We start from the raw sequence: 20,634 nt of genomic DNA on the forward strand, positions 1-20,634 counted from the left end.
ATCATTCACAGGACAAAAATTGGCTGATCCTAATTGTTTAAAAAGGTAATCTAATCTAATCACCAACCTGGGTGAAAAATTTTTCATCTCACTTTTGACACCCACATTAAACATCTCTGCAAGACCTCCTTCTACCACCTCCGGAACATCGCAGCTAGGGTCCTGATGAAGGTGCGTAAATATGACCACATCACACCCGTCCTTCACTCTCTCCACTGTCTTCCTGTTTCATCCAGGATCGACTACAAAATCTCCCTATTCACCCATCAGTGCATCCATGGAAATGCCCCGCCTACCTCAAAGAACTCCTCACACCTCAAACCTCCTCACGTAACCTCGGCTCAGGAACAAAGACACCTTACAGCCCCCTAAGGACTAAGCTCCGTACTATGGGTGATCGGACCTTCTGCTCAGCCGCTCCTCACCTGTGGAATTCCCTCCCAGACCACCTGAGGGCTCCTCAAAAACAGACTCTTTTAACCATTTATCGGGCGAAGAACCGTATTTGGTAACTTCAGTGGATATCTAAATGGTTCCCCATGTCTCTCTGTTTGGTCGTAGAACCACATGGATTTCTTCCAGCTAATCAGCAAAGATCACCCCTGGATTCCACTGGATGCGTAACGGCTGCAGATCTGTCGTCGGAGCCGTTACGCATCCATTATAATCAATGTGTGAGATTCCACCGACTGCAGATCCGCTGCGTAATGAGTCCGACAACGCATGGCCATCCGACAGCCCTCGCAACACTTGCGCAGAGCTTCTATTTTTGTCGGACGACGGAGCACGGCACATAAATTCAGCACAGAACAGATAAAAAAAAAAAAAAAAAATTCAGCACAGAACAGATCGTTCGGGACAGGAAGTCGTGCACAAAATAAAACATCCGGTATATTTTCAAAATAAAATACCTCGGGTTCACGGCGGATCGTATTTTATAACTTGTAGACCTGAAATCAACAGGTTAGAGGTTTTCACTCGTCTTTTCACCCCACTGACACCGCTCACTCCGGTGCTTGTTGTAAACAAACAGAGATCGCTAAGGCTTGTTAACAAGAGGCCCTTGTTAACAAGCCGGCCGACCTCGTTAGCGCTCGTTAAGATGGAGTCGCTGGATTTGTCTCCAGTCATTAACGAGGAGATGTTGATTATCTTCCAGTTGTATCAATTGATTAGGCGTGAATTCGCGAGATCTCGTGCGTCCTCGGGACAACACTGTCCGCAACAGCTCCGACACTGACGGATCCGGTGTGTGTTGACGGACTGCGGAGATACGCAGCCGTTGCGGACGGACCACTTTCGGAGTCGTTACGCATCCAGTGGAATCCCGGGGTCAGGCTACGTCACAGACAGTGACACCATGACATCTGACCAATCAGTATGATAATAATATAATAATATTAACTTTATTGACCTTGACCTCCAATGTAAAAATTAAAAATTTTGAAAAAAAATCTGCAAGAAACAGTTGTACAAACAGAGTTATTCTTCAATGACTTGTACCAGGAGAAGTTGACTATTATGGCATATTAATATGTATTAATATTTCGAGAAAAAAGTTGCAAATTTACTAAATTAAAGTCGCAGAGATAAGAGATTTAAAGTGGCAAATCTACACGAAAAAAGGCACAGATTTACAAGAAAAACAACTTTTTTCTCGCAGATTCTCCACTTTAAATCTCATAAATCTGCACATTTTTTTCTAATAGATTTGCTACTTTAGTCTCGTAAACATTTTCCTCTAAATATTACCCCCCTCTTGTTTTTTACACATTCCACAGTCCACATTCTGGCCGTATGTAATATCCTCCAATATTCTCTAGGGTTGAAATTTAGAATTTGCAAGTATTTCAATGAGTGCCCTATTAAGAGTTAAAAAAGGCCTAAAAACCTTTCTCTTAAAGTTTATTAAATAGGCCTTTTATTAAATGTATTGTTGTGCTTTGGTTTTAAACCTGCTTTTAATCTTATTGTACTCTGTAGCACCTTGGGATTGCTTTTAACAATGAAAAGTATTTTACAAATTAAATGTATTATTATTATTTTTGAGGTGAAAGGAGAGGAATTCTAAGCAAGAATCGCTCCCAAACGCTAAGAAGTAAAATCTTTTCTGAAACGAACAAAGAGAAATATTACGTGTTTTGGGTAACAAACCCACCACTGCCAAAGATGAGAGGTAGACTGGGGATTGGCTTCATATAATGGAATATGAGCTGTGTCCCTGTCCCTCTCACACACAAAAACACACACTGACAAGAAGTATATTTTAATAAGCTTGGTTTTGGACATCTTCTTCTTTTGTTTGCTAAGTTTTCTTTTTTTTGCAGTTTCTTCTCCGTCACCCACAAGACAGTTTTTTTGGCAGAGGTGTAATTATTTTTCTCTCCATATTAGTGTGAGAATTAGATTTCTGCTAATTGTATGAAAATGCGCCTCGAGCCAGATCTGCCAATGTGTTCAGACAGCCCACACACTACAAGCTGGTGACAATGCACATGTCGCAGGGAGGATGCTTGTTTCCTTTTGCTCCCTCACAGACAGCTACACTAACATCCAAGGAGACTGTATGAGGAGGAAGTGGGCAGCTGAGTGGGACCTGGAACCATATGGACAATCTCCAACCGTGGCCGCACTCCAAACTGGCAACCCAGGCCTAAAGAAAGCTCCTCTGCTCTTCAATCAGCTCGGATTTATAAAAATAAAGAGCAGCGGAAAATACATTCACAGCTAAAACCACGTGCCTCTCTTGCTGCTTTAATCAACGGCAAAAGGCCCCGGAAATTCCACAGCAAGAAAGAAAAGCTTTGGTCCGCTGCTGAGATAGAGAAGCAGCACGGAAAATAAAGTTCAGGATGCTCCCAGATGAACTTTTATCTTTTCACAGAAGCAGGAGGCATTTTATGATATTTTCCAACTGTAATGTATTTGCTTTGATGAAGGCTTGAGAATTTATCCTACACAGTTTCTAAATCCATGTGATAGGATTACTGTATCGCTCCAAGCAACCTAATATTTTCCCAACAACTCATTCTGAAGTTTTAAAAGGTATATTGCCTCTAAGCATGACAGAAACTTGTTTTAGTGAATCATGCTGAAAATAGCAAACCTCGGGACCTGGACTAAAAGAAAGAGATAAGGGATAATAACTTGAATTTGATTTTAAAAAAATAATGTCCAGTGAAAGAGAATTAAAGAGGCCGTGATGATGACTAGGCATTACATACAGCTACAACAAACTTATATACAGAGCTGCATATCAAAAACATTAACATGATTTGATAACTTTATGTTATTGGACTTGAAAGAGGCAGTAACAACGGTGTTCACAGGCAGGATCAATCTGGATGTAAGTCTGGAAGTCAAGCTCTGAGTATCAGTGTAGCTTGATTTTGTACATGCATACTCGCATACTTTCTCCTTCGCCCATCTCTCTCCCATAATAGCACCTCTTCATACCAATAGTTAACGAAAACTAACGAAATAACGAAAACTAGAATTGAAAAAACATTTTCGTTAACTGAAATAGAAATAGAAACAAGTTTTTAAAAAATGATAACAAACTACAAACAACAAACTGATCCTCCTCCTGTTGACTTCAAGATTCTGCTGCTCACATTCAAAACCTCCACAACCTTCACCCTGAGCTCTCTCTCACAACGACAGGAGGCACTGTGCTGAAGGAAGTCAAGGACTTCAAGTACCTGGGCTCATGGGTCAACTCAACCGAGCAAGACCTGAAAGTGAAGAAGGCACTTGCATTGAGGGCCCTGAATGGCATGACCAGTGTATGGAACTCCAACCTCCCCCGTCAAATCAAACTTAGCTTCTTCTACGCAACGGTGAATGCTGGACCCTGAAGCCAACCCTGCAGAAGTCTCTAGATGGGTGCTACACCAGAATGCTGTGTGCAGTACTAAACATCAGTAAGAGTATACATGTTACTAACAAGACTCTGTATGAGGGAATACCAAGGTTGAGCCGGAAAATAGCAGCCAGGAGAATGAGACCAGCAGGACACTGGTAGTCAGTGGGAGTTTATAAGTTTTACTTCTTCTCACTCCTTTTCGAATATATGTAGTCTACATGTCATGTTAAATGTTTTGTCTGACTTTTTTTTTTTTTTTTTTTAATTTTGTTTTCATATTCGAAATAAACTTTCAGGAAAAAAATCAGAAAACAAGGCTGAGATTGAAAATACCAGCAGTCCTTTGAAAAGCATTTGTCATTTTAAATAGCCCATACGAACCAACCAAATGTGCTTTCCTCCAGTAAGGTCACAACTAAAGAGAGTCTAAGCAAGCGTGGAGCAAAGTGTCCTGTCACGGTCACACTGATCAGAGAGTTTTAGAGCAAACAGAGTGTAATAAAAACTGAGCCCTTCTGTGAAGCCTCAGCAGCCAAATATAGGAATTCATAAATTGGAAAACCATCCGAGACGCTTTGGGAGGTCGGCCTGGAACACGGAGGCTGTGTAAACATATAGAAAGCCTCTCTCTCTCTCTCTCTCTCTCTCTCTCTCTCTCTCTCTCTTTCTCTCTCTCTCTCTCTCTCTCTCTCTCTCTCTCTCTCTCTCTCTCTCTCTCTCTCTCTCTCTCTCTCTCTCTTTCTCTCTCTCTCTCTCTCTCTCTCTCTCTCTCTCTCTGTCTTGCAGTCATTTGTGCTTTGTGCTATCAAAGAAAATCAGTCTTACCCCAGTGGGGTTCCAAACACATACACATAGATCTCAGTGATCCCCATCAGTCTCACAGGAGGAGGAGGCTTTCAGCAGAGCAGTACACACACACACACACACACACACACACACACACACACACACCCATGGAGCAGTATGGATCAGTCTGCAGGTATGGCTCTGCTGTATGTCACTGTAATCACAGCTACCTGATGCTGATTATCAGCCAGCACAAACAAACAAGAACATTGAGTTGTTTGTACTGTTTTTTCCCCAATATATAGCAAGCATCTGTCAATACTGAAGCCACTTTAAAAAAAAAAAAACTCTTTATATTGTCTGAATTACCAACACAGCTTGGCCAGACAGTTCAACTCCAAAACTCATTAAAACTAAAGAAACACTTCATGTCAAGTCTCAACATCAGCTCATTCGAACCGAACACCGGCAACAAGTCCCAGTCAGAAAACATTCTATATATTTACACATAATATTTTTCTTTTGAAAAATACAATTTTGAAACCTTGAAATTCCACGGCTGTCTTCCCTCTTTCCTGCATTTAAATATGACAAGTTAAAATCCTTGTCTAAACATGTCTTGTATTACAAAAACATAAATATAATTTACCTATACAGCGTAATTATACATACATACATACATACATACATACATACACTCGCCCACATATGCATACATACACAAACACTCGCACACATACATACGAAAGGAAAAGAAACAACAACACAAAATGACAACCAGTGTAAAAAAGATCAAAATAAATAAACACAGTATCCTCATAACACTTGGTGCTTCATGTTTGGACATTGCTTCAACTCCAGAGTGAGCTTGTTCCATAGTCTCACCCTGCTGACTGAGACACAAAAACCCTTCCTGTTTGTGCGAATTAGCGCTAAATTAAAGTTACTTTTACCCCTTAAATTATAACTCTCCTCATGAATACTAAATCATTTCTGTATATTTATTGGTAATTCATTATTTTTTGCTTTGAACATTATTTGAGCTGTTTGATAGCCTACGATGTCTGTAAATTTTAGTAATTTGGACTGTAGAAATAATGAGTTTGTGTGTTCCTGATAGCTAGCGTTGTTAATGATCCGTATTGCCCTTTTTTGCATGATGGTTAATGGCCATAGATATGTTTTATAGTTATTCCCCCAAACTTCAGCACAGTATTGAAAGTATGGTGAAACCAGAGAACAGTAAAGAGTGTGGAGTGATGGTTCTTGCGACTTTACTTAGTACATGTTTGATATGTGATTTCCAATTGATTCTGTCATCTATGGTTACACCCAAAAAATGTAATTTCATGAACTCTTTCTATTTCAACTCCATCTATTGTTATTGTTACCTGAGTATTCAATGTACAATTACCAAACAGCATTGTTTTTGTCTTGCTCAAATTTAGTGATAATCTATTTCTGTCGAACCATTTTTTTAGTTTGTTCATTTCTATAGTAATGTCCTTCTGTAGCTTTTGTAAGTTATCCCCGGAACAGAAAATATTTGTGTCATCTGCAAACAGCACAAAATGTAATACCTTAGAGATCTTACATATGTCATTAATGTACAAAATGAAAAACTTAGGGCCCAACACTGACCCCTGGGGTACCCCACAAGCAATGTCCAAACATGGAGAAACAAAATCACCCAGTTTCACAAACTGCTGTTTCCCACTTAGATAGCTTTTCACCCAATCCAGCACTAATCCCCTGATACCATATCTTTCCAGTTTCTTGATCAATATTTCATGGTTGATTGTGTCAAAAGCTTTTTTTTAATCAATGAATAGTCCAACAGCATATTGCTTGCTATCTATGGCATTTGTGATTTCTTCTATTGCCTCAATCAATGCCAATGATGTAGATCTGTTTGACCTAAACCCATACTGATTTTCTACAAGTATTTTATGCTTTTCTAAAAATGCGTCCAATCTGTTGTTGAAGAGTTTTTCCAGATTTTTTGCGAATTGTGGTAGCAAGGAGACAGGTCTATAGTTTGTGAAATGATGTTTGTTTCCAGCCTTGAACAGAGGTATGACTTTAGCTATTTTCATTTTTTGGGGAAATGAACCGGTTTGAAATGATAAATTACAGATGTATGTTAATGGCTTTGAAATTCCCCCAATTACCTTCTTTACTAGTGACATATTGATATGGACTCTTTGTGCTTACACTTTTTAACAATATTCAAAATTTCATTTTCATCCACTGCTTGAAGAAACAATGAGCAATGATTTCTCTCCGATAAATACTCATCCAGTGGCGGTTCTACACAGGGGCCTCCAGGGGCCACTGCCACTGTGAAGAAGCCCTTGGCCCCTGCTGTGGCCCCTGTGTCAAATTAATAATAAAATTATAGATTTATAACGATGAACAACAGAACAATTCTTACCTTTTTTTTGTTCAAACAATATCTCATTGTACGAAAAGGAACCCAGAATGTGTACATTGTATAATAGTTTAATTGTGCAATAAAAGCTTGTGTATATATATTAAAAAAAGATAATTCTCATTGTACTGCACTTTCAAAATAAAAAAAAGTAATTGTGCAAAAAAATTAGAAATGTCATTGTCGTACAAAAAAAATTGTTATTGTTGGTAAGTCTCATTGTTTTAATCAATATATTTGTATATTCCAAAGATACTTAAAATAGATTTTTAAATAAGCTAAAATAAAGGTTTTGAATGCTTAAATATCATCTTTGCCATTTTTAATGTGCCCCTCTGATTAAACACTGGCCCCTCCTTGGCCCCCACAGTAAAACTGGTCTAGAACCGCCACTGTACTCATCATATGTACCTGACTCAGGGATTTTTCTTGCAAGGTCAGGTCCCACACTCATTGAAGCTGTTTGCCACCTCTTTCATATTACAGTTTTCATTATTCTTGTCCATAAAATACTTAGGTAGACTATTGTGTTTAGATCCTCTTCTTATTATATTGTTTAGTATTTTTTCATATTCCTTTAATGTTATTTTTATTATCATCTCATATAATATGTAGTAATCCTTCTTACTGCCCTTATAATATCAGTTGACTTATTTTTATATTTTTTATACTTATTTTCTGCCTCTTTAGTTCTATGTCTAATGAAATCCCTGTAAAGTGTATTTTTCTTTTTACAGGCATTTTGTAAACCTTTTGAAATCCAAGGACAATTTGCGTAGCATTTTCTGTTATATTTCTTAAGTGGACAATGCTTATTATATAATGAGGAGAATATTCTCAGAAACTCATTATATGCAAGGTCAACATCTTTTTCTCTATACATCAATCCCCAGTGATATTCCAATAATTTATTTTTCAGAGTGTTAATGGATTCTTCTGTTCTTACCCGTCTGTATACTGTTTGCTTGTTTGACTTTTTACTGTGACTGATATCATAAACTGTAAACACTGGCAAGTGGTCACTTATGTCATTGATTAACAATCCACTTATTGTATTGTTATCGATGTCATTAGCGAAAATATTATCAATGAGGGTGGCAGAATGAGATGTAATTCTGCTGGGTCTGGTGATTCTTGGGAATAGGCTCATACTATATATTGTATTGATAAATTCATCTGTAGCATTGTGTTTATTGGGATTTCACTCACCTCTCTCCATTCCTTGGTCCCCAGGCCTTGCACGTATAACACGACCACTGAGGAGAGAAACAAATATATACATGTTTAACTTTTGCACTCTCTAAAGGCAAAGACAAATGAAAATCTCAATCACACATCATGAATGGAGATAATTACAATAAGGTAGTGCTGCAGTGCAGCTACCAAAGTGAAAAAAGTCCTTTTTTATTGTCTGCTCTCTTCATGGAGTATTTTTATGACTTTTAAAAGGACTGGCATGTAATTAAAAGCTCTAATAACTACATAATAAAAGCAAAAATATGAATAAAATGTAAAATTGTATTTTATAAAAGTAATAATTTTTGGTATCCATGAAATATAAATGAGTTGCAAAACACTTTGATTGTTCCTGCGAATAAATTGCTCTTCTTGCATAACAATAACAGCGTACAGTGAAGGACAAATCCAATTTAAATCATAATGGAAATGAAGACAGTGAATGCATGAGGTATTAAAGAGCTATGATTAAAATTGTAATAGTTATTGTTAAAACTCATTGTAAACTATTATCTGGCATTTTTGTTTCTTGCAGGAAGTTGATTCATTCATTCAATAAAAAAAATAATCTCTTTAAGTCAACATATAAAACCCTGAACATGTGGAGTTCTTGTAGACACACAACTTGTGTTTACAGAGCAAATCTGGGGGAAATAATCTTGCTGCATGGAGAGATCATTTCACTTGACAAGATTTCTTAAATTATTATCTAGAAATAAGCATGTTGAACTCTTAAAACAAGATAAATTAAAGCTGCAAGCAGCGATGAACTGGCCCAAGCAGAGTGCACTGACAATTATTTGTTTCTTACCAAGATAAAAAAAAAAATTGATTTAGAAGTGTTAGATAATTTATCTTGTTTTAAGAGTTAATTTCTTATTTTAAGCATTTATTTTATTTTAAAATAAGAAATATCATAAACATAAATACAATAAATGCCCAATGTAACATATATGTCACATCATGGATCTTTTACATTTAGGGGTAGAATTTTTTTAAAACATCGTAAATGTGTTCTATGTGGTCCACTTGGTCTGTGATATATCCCCCATAATTTTCCTTTAAGGATTACTGGGTCTGGTTTCTTATGGGTTAAGCTAGGTCAGTGGTTTTGTAGCCTAAATTCACTGAAACTTCAGCCTTTTTTACAACTGCGAACCATATGTATATGTATAATGACATGTACTGTTTCACATAATTTTCACACATTCTGTGCAACCAGCAGGGAATTTGGTGTTAAGAAGTCATTTTTACATAATTTTGTGAGATCAGGTTGTTAAAATTACACATATTTACATTTATAACTAGCAGCACCTTCTAGTGGTGATAGCAACTACAAAGGCCAAAGCAAAAGTAATGTCACAGAGTATAAAGAACAACAAGGTCCACTCAGGGAGGGTGGGGGATGGTGTAACTTAAACTTCTGTCCGTAGATATGTCACATCTACATCACGCTTTAAATAACATAACCACCACTTCATTTTACATTTTTAACTATCTAGTGCGATACCAATTTTACCGCGGAGGCCAAGGAGGGGCCAGTGCTTAATCAGAGGGGCACATTAAAAGATGATATTTAAGAATTCAAAACCTGGTAACACTTTACAATAACCCTCATTTATAAATGGTAAACTGATAGTTTATTAATGTTTAATCATCATTTATAAACCATATAGACCATTTAGAATGGTAGATACATAATTTATTAATGTTTAACTAACTACATCATTTATAAATGACAAATAGATGATGTATTAATGTAAGTTTATAGTTATTTTATCATTAACAAACAATTATGATTAATAGTTTATCAATAGTTTTAGTTGCACAAATTTTAACATTTTTAACACCATATTAAGTATGTTAATGATTTTGAAATCATTAATTTACCTTTAAGAAATTGGTTGAAAACATTTAAAGATTAAATATGTATAGCACTTTGTAAATGGTTAATAATTGGTCTATAAACCATCTATAAACATCACTTAGTTGGTTATTGTAAAGTGTTACCCAAACACTTGTGTCACCCTTTATTTTAGCTTATTTGAAAATCTCATTTAAGTATATTTGGAAGATACAAATACATTGATTGAAACAATGACACTTACCAACAATAACAATTATTTTTGTACGACAGTGACATTTCTCATTTTTGTGCTCAGTTACTTTTATTTCTATTTTGAAAGTGCAGTACAGTGAGAATGATCTTTTTTATATATATACATAAGCTTTTATTGCATAATTAAATATTATACAATGTACACATTTTGGGTTCCTTTTGTGTACAATGAGATATTGTTTGAACAAATAATAGGTAAAAATTGTTCTGTCGTATATTGTTATAAATTTATCATTTTATTATTAGTTTGACACAGGGGCCACAGCAGGGGCCAAGGGCTTCTTCACGGGGGCAGTGGCCGCTGTTGGCCCCTGTGTCGAACCGCCACCGCCCTACCATGTAGTTTTTTTCCCAACATGTTGACCCTACCAGACGTAGGGGCAGTCATTTTGACAAGGCTCCTGTGGGTCGAATAATAATAATGAATAATAAAATGTAATTTAAACACTCCTCCTCCTCCCTACTCCTATCCCTACTTCCTCTCCTCTCCAAAGCTTGTTATGGCAGTGTAGAGAGAGCATCATGTTTCTGCTTCAGTGGGACAGCAGACCAGTCGACCATGACAACCCAGCCACCGCTGGGAACCGTACATCCCGTTTCACTCTCTCTGCTCTCCTCTTCAAAGAAGGAAAAAAAAGCAAAGAAGGAAGGGGTAGCTAAGGGAAACAGGGTCAAGCTAAATTAATAAATACCGAAACAGAGAGAAAGAGGCAAGAGGCTGAGAGTTTAGAGACGGTTGGCTAACTGATTCCATTTGGTAGAAAGACTGAAAGTGAAGCATTTACGACAACTGACAGGAATGTGTGTGTGTGTGTGTGTGTGTGTGTGTGTATAAATACAGGCATCTATAATGGTCACAAACACATGCACTATGTATGTACTTTACTTGAAAGAGGCCAAGACTCCTGAAACATTTGCAGTGTGTGAGTGTGATGTATGTTGTTAAAGAATGTTATATGTTGGCTGTTATAGTTTGATGCAAATATATGAAATATTCCTGTCTATGACATTTCTACAGAATGACGACCACATAGTTTGTGACAACTCGACCGCGGATGTCCATAGTGTGACAGTAAATTACATATTATGTACTCTGTTAATGTTCCCATCTATTTGGATAAGCTTTATACTTAAGTTTTTATATGCCTGCCTTTGATATGAAGAATTGTAGTCATGAAATATAACTAAATACCTTTAATAAAGTATTTTACTTTATTAAAATTTTAAAGAACATGTACTTTACTTGTTTCCATTTTATGCTGCTTTATAGCCTAAAAAAAAAAACTCCACTACATTTTGTAAGAAAATATTGTATTTCTTACTCCACTATAATGTATTTAACATCAATACTTAATAGTTACTTAGACACTTAATACATATATGAATTAACTAATAAATTATATTTTTTATAGAATAAACTACACAGCAGTGGGCCTTTATAAAGAAGGATAAATCACCTTTCACCAGTTCCACCTTTACCAGCTGCAACAGCCTTTTCTGAAGGCCTAGATGGCTCTGAGGGTTTCCCTCTGAGCTATATTTTTAAAATTTCACCAGAATCTTTGTTTTTTGTTGGTGTTGTTGTTGTTGTTTTGGTTCTGTCAGACACAGTTGTCTTACAGTAAAAAGACAAGAAAAACAGGAATGGTATATTGGTAGGCCTCTTTCACAGAAAGTTTGAAACTGGACCCAATTATGATGGTTCTATCCCAGAATTGTCATTATGGAATGTATATTCATATCTATCAATCAACCATGTTTGGCCAGGACCCCAAAGCAGGTTAACAACATAACTGCCTGCTGGTTTACTGAATGGAAACAACCAACACATTCATTTTTCTGTCAGTAGTAACTTCCATAGATGTCATAGAATGCTCCTCGGGGAGCTAAAAGGAGTGGACAGATGTGATGTGAAGACAAAACACATAACTGGGAGTTGACAAGTACCGCAGCGCAAATGGAACTAGCCATTTTACATTTGGGGAAAAAATGGAAATAAAACTTGGTACTACACAGTTTTGCACAAAATGGCTCAATGTGATACAGTATATTTTGTTTCAACTCTTGTTTACTTTGGGTAGATAATTGTCTTTTAAATATGGAAATGGACCCTAAACCTTTACAGTGTATCATTAAAAATACACAAGACAAAAACATATATAAATATAGAAAGTGTAAAAGATACAATTGGAAGGCAGAAAAATGTAAGTAGAAACTACAATAGCTGAGTGCTGGTCTAAATAAATAATGTTCAGTGGATTTAAAAAAAATATATATATCAATAGAGCTTGCAAATCTAATGAAGCTGGGCAGGGTGTTCACAGTCATGGTAGCCAAAAGATGATTCACTCGTTTTGTGGACTACTTTAGTAACAGTAAAAATAAAGTTAAAATATCCACACCTGAGATCTGTGTGTGAACAAAGAAACAAATAACACCTCAAGCGATTGTAAAACCGTCTCCAAGTTTTTTTTTATTTAATTTTTTTTGTTTCCATCAAGCTTTAATCATGTGAATCTTCGAAATACACATAGAAATGAACTGATGGAAACACGGATTATGTTGTCTGCTGTGCAGCACTCCAATGCTTTACCAAAGGGAACAAAAAGTCCAGGCAGGTAAGTGAACTGAAGTTATTGCTGACTGATTGCAATAATCCAACCTGCTACTCATAAAAGCAGGAATCAATTTTTCTGCATCTTGTTGTGTGCAACATTTCTTAAGTGGAAAATGCTGTCATGGTCACTTTGGTTAATATGGGATTCCAAGCTCAAGTAAGTGTCCAAAAAACACAGACTTATTGCTTGTCATTTGGCCTAATGAGCCCAGTCCCCATGGTTATTAAAATAATATCTCTCTTGTGTTTAGGTCCTAGCAATAGTATCTCTGTTTATTTTTTATTGAGTATGAAGGGTTGTCACTCATCCATTGTTTAATGAAGGCTAAACAGGCAATCAGAGATGATTGACAATCAGGGCATTTAGCTCAAGAGAAATGTATAATTGTGTCATCTACGTAGCTATGAAAATTTATAATGAACTTGTTGATGATATAACTTAATGGAAGCAAATAACGAAAAAGCAAGGGATCAAGGTAGCTTCCTTGAGCAATGCCAAACAGTAGATAATGCTCCACAGATTCATGAGTGAAAGACACTAGTTTGTTTTCTACTCCAAGGGTTATAATTCTGTTTTGCTGTTTAATTTGACACCGTTACTTGCACATATATCTAGAGATGCAGAATCTAAAAGCATACATTTAATTTTATTGTGAAATTTTTTATTGTGAATAGTCTTACAGCATGTATTTTTATGAAGAAACTGGGTTATGGAGAAATCACGGAGGAGCATTCTGAAAAGAGGAGATTGTGTATTTTTGTGCTGGGCTTCAAAACAGCAGTCAATAGATTTGGGTCGAGTTGAAGCAACGATTTTTATGATGGATTATCAATGTGAGGAGAAACCCATCACAGGGAGCTTTGCCTGGTCAGTGCTGCCCTCCTGAAAAATGTGAGTTGATGATAACTGGAATCAAAAATCTAATCTCACAGGCATTTCCACAGAGATGAAGGCACAGCCGAAGCACTCAGCCAGCAGAGACTGTAAACACAGTCATTCAGTCTCGGGGCAGGAGCAGTTTAATGGCATGCTTTCCTCAGAGAAGGAGAAAAGAAGGCGCTGTGCGACCCACTTGGAAATGAGAGCTAATGTGCAACAGCAACTCTGCCTGTGAACCCCATGTTGTCCAAGTTATCAACTACATCACAGTGGGTTATTATCATTATGGACGTTATTTCATACAAAACCACCCAGAGGTAAGCTCATAATAAGTTTCAGCTGATTTATGCTAGCACTCCCAGGAAAAACATTCTCATTATGTGTGTGACCTTTAAAATTCAAGATGGATGGATGGATGGATGGATGGATGGATGATTGATTGATTGATTGACAAGGCTTGGCTAGATGTTCAGCCATATCTGAACACATTTCTGTCCCTTCTCATTAAACTATGCTAAGTCCGATGCTGTGCAGGGCTGTTCCAGCAGGGGGCATATCAGGAGGTGCTGCATGGTCTGTGGTTCAGTGCCATAGTCACACATGGCGTCCCCATCACTCGATGTCCCCATTTGGCGAGAGTGGCTTTTGCACGTCCAACGCCAGACCTTAGTCTTTCTAAGCATTTCCACATTGTGTAGTTGGTGTCTGCTCCAGGGGACAGTGCCTCGCTTGCCTTTAGCTCTATTGTTGTTTCTGGTGGGAGGCTGTCAAGTCTTTCTTCCCATCGAGTGACTCTTTCACTGCTTGTGCTTGGTGTTCTGAGGGGTGGGACACTGTTCGGGAAACTTTTTCTGTACTTAAGGCGGCTTTTGGCTGGTACATGGCCGAAGAGAGGATGTCTTTGGTCAGTGGACTGTTGTTGCCGCTCTTTCTTGCTTGCTGCTTGTCGTCATATCTCTGGTGGGGCTATTCCTGCCAGGATGTACAGGCGCTCTGTAGGTGTTGGTTTTAGGCAGCCAGTGATAAGACGGCAGGTAGTATTTAGGGCGGGGTCCAACTTTTGGCATGGGCAGCTCGCTCCCATACTGGGCAGGCATACTCTGCAGCTGAGTAGCAGAGAGCAAGTGCGGTTGTCTTAAGAGTCTGTGGATTAGCATCCCATGTTGTGCCAGTGAGCTTATGGATGATGTTGTTCCTCGCACTCACTTTACACTTAGTCTTCTCAATGTGGGTCTTAAAAGAGAGGCATCTGTCCAGGGTTACCCCTCAGTAGACTGGGTGCTCACAGTGTTCATGGGAGGTTCCTGACCAGCTGCCCTTCAGTTGGCGCTTAGCTTCACGATTTCGCAGGTGGAAGGCACACACCTGTATCTTAGCTGGGTTTGCACATAGGTTAGCTCTGTCAGAGCGTTGGAGAGTCTGTCTTCCACGATTTTGAAGTCAGTGGCTTGTGCACATATGCCTAGATCGTCTGCATAGATGAAGCGACGGATGATGATCAAAAACAAGTTAATTGAGGAAAACCTGGAATATTGAATGATGACATTAATTTATTGCAAATATATAGAACATAAAAACTTAGTCGGGTCACTTTAGACCCATGTTGTGCATCAAAGGTCAATCATGAGCTATTGGTCCCCCCAGTTAATCACTAAAACATCTGTTAACATCTTAAAGATCTCAGAGCCGCTCAATCATTCTTTAAGTCAAAAAATGATAAGTGACTTCCCAGCCTCACACCTAAATAAATAAATAGGGTGGGCTGGGATGGGCTGGGATGGGATGGGATGGGATAGGATAGGATAGGATAGGATAGGATAGGATAGGATAGGATAGGATAGGATAGGATAGGACGGCTTCCAGTCATCATGTGAGTCATTTCCTGTTTGGGAGGGGTTATTTTGGCCTAACCCATCAGTAGAGTGATCTCTAGTTTTCAGTCAACAGTCTTGTAGTTTTCAGTCAACATGCAGCTGTGGTAGCGGATATAACAATGCATTTTCACATAAATCTAAAAAATAAGCAAATGTATTTTTTTGTGTGTTTTTTTTAATAAGCAATGCTGAGATCAGACTACACAACACCTTTGCCTTTTAAATTGGTCAGATCAGACAATCACATCATGATCTCTTGCCTTCACCTGACTGGGAGATTTGGCAGACTACAAGAAGAAGGTGCTAGCTACATATTTCACTGTTCCTTCTGGCAGTACCAACAACACTATTCATCTTTAGCTTAATCATGTTTACAGCTATGTTGCACTGCTATGAGTCATGAAACACGTCAGAGAAATTGGCAGACTTGGTGAGAAAAGGTTAAATAGTCTTTTTGTCACGACATTACGGAACTCAGAAGAACCTCAACTACAACACTACACAGAGAAACATTCCTGTTATCAGCCTTGTGCCATGTAGTCTGTACCAAGGTTATACTAGTTTTGGATTTTTCATTAGTTTTAGTTTAAATTTCATTATGATTTGTTGTTTTCAAATTCAGTTAGTTTTAATTCGTTGTTGTTGACAAAGTTGACAAAGACGAAAACGAAGGACATTTTCAGTATATTTTTAGTTCGTTTTAGTTAGTTTTGTAACCACACAATACAGTTTCAGTTAGTTATCGTTTTTTTTTTTAAAACTCTCGTTTTTATTTTTATTTCAGTTAACGAAAATGTTTTTTCAATTCTAGTTTTGTTATTTTGTTAGTTTTCGTTAACTATAATAACCTTGGTCTGTACCCAGCATGAGTTGAGTTTTTGCAACATGTGCAGCCACACCATCATCATAACATCTCCCTTTTCAAATCCCAACTGCAAAGCTCTGTTGATGGTTAGACAATGAGCAGCTCATGGGTCAACTCTATCAATAAAATGACATTAAACAAATACAATTTCATGTTGGTCTGATAATTTATAGTGTATATTTCTGTAATTTGCTGCCAATCAGACATCGTGGACCTCTAACATACAGTCAGTTCAATGAATCAGTCAACGTGCAACAGAATCAATACAGAATTCTACCATTTATTGACCCCAGCTCTAAACTGAGGCAGTTATCTACAGGCATAAATCTACCTGGTGATTGCTGTGTGACATTATCAGTACGTATCGACCCCGTCCTGTTGTGGTCGGACGCCTGGGTCAGATAGAGGGGGCTAACCAGGGACATGAAAGAGCTGAGGGGGCACCGTGGCCACAGTAAGTCCAGCTTCTCTCTTTTCCCCAGTGGGGTGGAGGGTTTGATGTTCAGGACCCCTCTGACACAATCATTACCCTCCATCATGGTTCCCCACCTCCGCCCAGCACAGGAAGAGAGACTAATCTATGGGATGTGTCAATAAAGGATCTGTGGCCTGTGTGTGTGTGTGTGTGTGTGTGTGTGTGTGTGTGTGATATTGAGTGTCATTGTACCGCCCAGAAGAATATTCAGTTCAAAATCTACAGCTAAATCATTTCTTATCATTCAATTGATACCAATTTAATTTCTTAACTGATTATGAAATATATTGATATCCTACAGTTATAACTAATCCTCCACATGTTAGTCTAAGGGTTGGTACCTGTTAGGTTGAGTGTCCATAGTGAGGACCAGAACACGTTTTTAACCAACAGAGTGAAGACATTTTTGCAAAGTGAGGACATTTCGGCCGGTCCTCACTTCTTTTAAGGCTTTTTTGAGATTTCAGACTTTGTTTTAAGGGTTAAAGGTTACATGATAATTATAACTGACTGAAACTGTATTGTGTGGTTACAAAACTAACTAAAATTAAAGTGAAAATGTCCTTTGTTTTCGTCTTTGTCAACTTTTTTCATACATAATGAAGATGGATAAGACAAAGGAAATAAAGGCAAAATTTAATATGACCTCTTTTAATCTCCCACCAAACAAATACCACATTACAAAAAACTAAAACTAATAAAAACTAAACTAAAACCATAGTATTTAAAAAATAACATCAATAAAACTACCTGAATTTGAAAACAAAAATCCACAAAAATCCACAACAAAATTAAAACTAATGAAAAATCCAAAACTATTATAACCTTGCAAGGGAATTCACTGTTCCAATGAGGGCCCTCACAAAGATAGAAGTACAAGAATGTGTGTGTGTGTGTGTGTGTGTGTGTGTGTGTGTGTGTGTGTGTGTGTGTGTGTGTGTGTGTGAAGAATATTCAGTTCAAAATCTGCAGCTAAATGTCTTTCTTATCATTCAATTGCTTCCAATATAATTTCTTAACTGATTGTGAAATATATTGATATCCTACAGTTATAACTAATCCTCCACATCTTTGTCTAAGGTTTGGTACCTGTTTGGCTGAGTGTCACCAGAGAGCTGTACCATACCTATAAAATGACATCTGACAATGTTAAACATAAAATGGAGTAAAGAGGCGGGGAAAAAGTAGATAGTTGTCAGAATCTTTTTCCTGGAATTATGTTCATGAATGATCATTAGCACATTATAATATATCCTTGATCCTTAGAAAATCTCCTTTCTGCCTGTCACTGGATTTAATCCAATGAAACTTTACAAAATAAAGCTTATGTGAGATTTTTGGCTTCATAAGAGTTGTATCATAACTACTGATTGTAGAACAGAAAAGCTGGAGTCCATGAACCAAATCTATTCTTCAGACTGACATTGGTCTAATTATGCTTCTACTGCAGAGAGATACCTGTGAGAGTTGTGAGATCCGGGAGACTGTCAGGACACACATAAACACCACACTTCTTCTCAGTTTCCAAAAGTGTGAAATCTTGTCAATATCAAACAAATCTCAGTTGGTTTTAAAGGCTGCAAACAAAAGACAATTATTATGATCCAGATGTTTCATTGATGATTCATGATATTTCATTTTAGAAGTGCCATTTCCAGTGTTGCAGCAGATTGAGCTTGCAAGTGGGAATCAATGACTGGTGCCACTTCAGCCAGTCAAAGCAGATACACACTAACACTTGATCAATTGTTTAGTGTGTAATTTGGCTAATCGGGCAATCCATCCTGAAGTAATGTGTTTGTGTCAGAAAAATCAGTGGCTCTAACCAATCAGCAGCCTGTGAGGAGCTACTGGCGCTATGTGGTCAAAACAACAACTCCTTAATTGGTTATTGATATACTGCAATACCATCAGTTCTATCAGAACTGGTGATTATTCCTGGTAGTCAAATGGTTACAGCACATGCAATATAACTGACCATCCCTGGTGTGTTTCCAGCTACACTGTAAAAAAAAAACGTCAGCTGTGGTTGCCAGAACTTTACCGTAATAAATACGGTGAAACTTTTTCTAATATTACAGCAAAATTATATTAGACTGTTGATTTCACGTTTCAAGATTGCCATTTTAATCCATATTTTACTGTAAAAAATAAAACGTTTTCCATCAAAAGAAATGCTGTTCTGCCATATAATTGACAAGAAAATACTTTATAATGCTGCATAAATTAAATATTTTACCATTAAATATTACAGTATATTTCAAGAGATATGGTGTTTAGTACATTTAACAGTGAGAAAAAAGTATTTTTACAAAAAATAAATGCAAGAATTACAGTGATGGCTTGTATGTAGTATATTAGAGTATATTTTTGTTACAAACAAGGTGCCAGTGTATTTTACAGTAGAGTAATGTATTTTTCAAAAAGAAAATGTAAAAAATACTGTTCTGGCTGATTTATACATTTACATTGTTTCATTGTTACTGAAACTGAATTAACTCATTTATCATTTTACAGTCTTTTACTCTCATGGTTTAGCAGTTTTTCACCGTAAAATCTACAGACTTTTTTTACAGTGTGTATATATATATACATACATTTAAAAAAAAAAGCTGGTAATGTAGCATGACACTTCACTTCAATTATCTATTGTGGGTTTACTCTGCCAGTGGTTCTGTACATTAACACTACATTTCCCAGATATGCTCTCGCTCACCTCCTTGGAGTTAATGTTTCTCCCCTTCAGCCATTATCAGGATCTCTGTAAGAGCCAGGTATCATAGCTTTTTCTCTACTTAAAGATGGAGAAAGAACTTACCCTGAGGGAGACTTAAAATCAGAGAGCTCCTGCTTCACACCTGCTCTGTTTTGAGTTGACTTTTTGCTGTGTTGAGCAAAAAGCAGCACAAGCTTTTTGTTAGATTGTAGTGCATGACTTATGTTCAAAGAGAATTTATTTTCTTTTGGTGATAGTACTGTGTGTGCTTTGACACCGAGATCTGAGGCTCCTTCATCTGTGTTACAGAGAAACAGTCACTGTGGAATACACGACCCAACAGCACTGACACATACACACAAAAGGCACACAGACATGCATGGACACACTGATGACGGACACACACACACGCACACAAGAACACTAACACAAACTTCAGGCAAATAGGGCACAGTAAGTAGCAAAAGGCTCAGAAGTGTACACACACACACACACACACACACACACACCAAGGCAGACCATACAGTCTAACATGTCTATGTCATTGATATTAAAGCAGAATCCTGGTATTTGTTGTTGCCATAATTATATCATTCTACAAATTCTGGTTACTTTAATTTGACAATTGCAATAAAGTGTTATTAAAATACAATGGCAGGGCCTCAAAAATGAGAAAAGAAGGATGGGGGGTTGTGATAAGATGGTTCAAAAAAACATTGGACTGCTGTTAGTTAACCATTTCCTACCAGGGGTCTGTACCATGAAGCAAG

General features: G+C 37.4%; 1 protein-coding gene across 1 annotated transcript in view; it reads right to left on the minus strand.

The window, feature by feature from the left end:
* The window catches only part of LOC131969091 (copine-9-like), a 187,009-nt gene that overhangs the window by 140,122 nt on the left and 26,253 nt on the right, over window positions 1-20,634 (minus strand). The window contains exon 3 of the mRNA XM_059330229.1: window positions 8,292-8,338. Within this exon, the coding sequence (XP_059186212.1) occupies window positions 8,292-8,338 (47 nt within the window). The remainder of the gene's footprint in view (window positions 1-8,291; window positions 8,339-20,634) is intronic.

The sequence above is a fragment of the Centropristis striata genome, chromosome 3, assembly GCF_030273125.1.
Source record: "Centropristis striata isolate RG_2023a ecotype Rhode Island chromosome 3, C.striata_1.0, whole genome shotgun sequence".
In the NCBI taxonomy this organism is placed as follows: Eukaryota; Metazoa; Chordata; class Actinopteri; order Perciformes; family Serranidae; genus Centropristis; species Centropristis striata.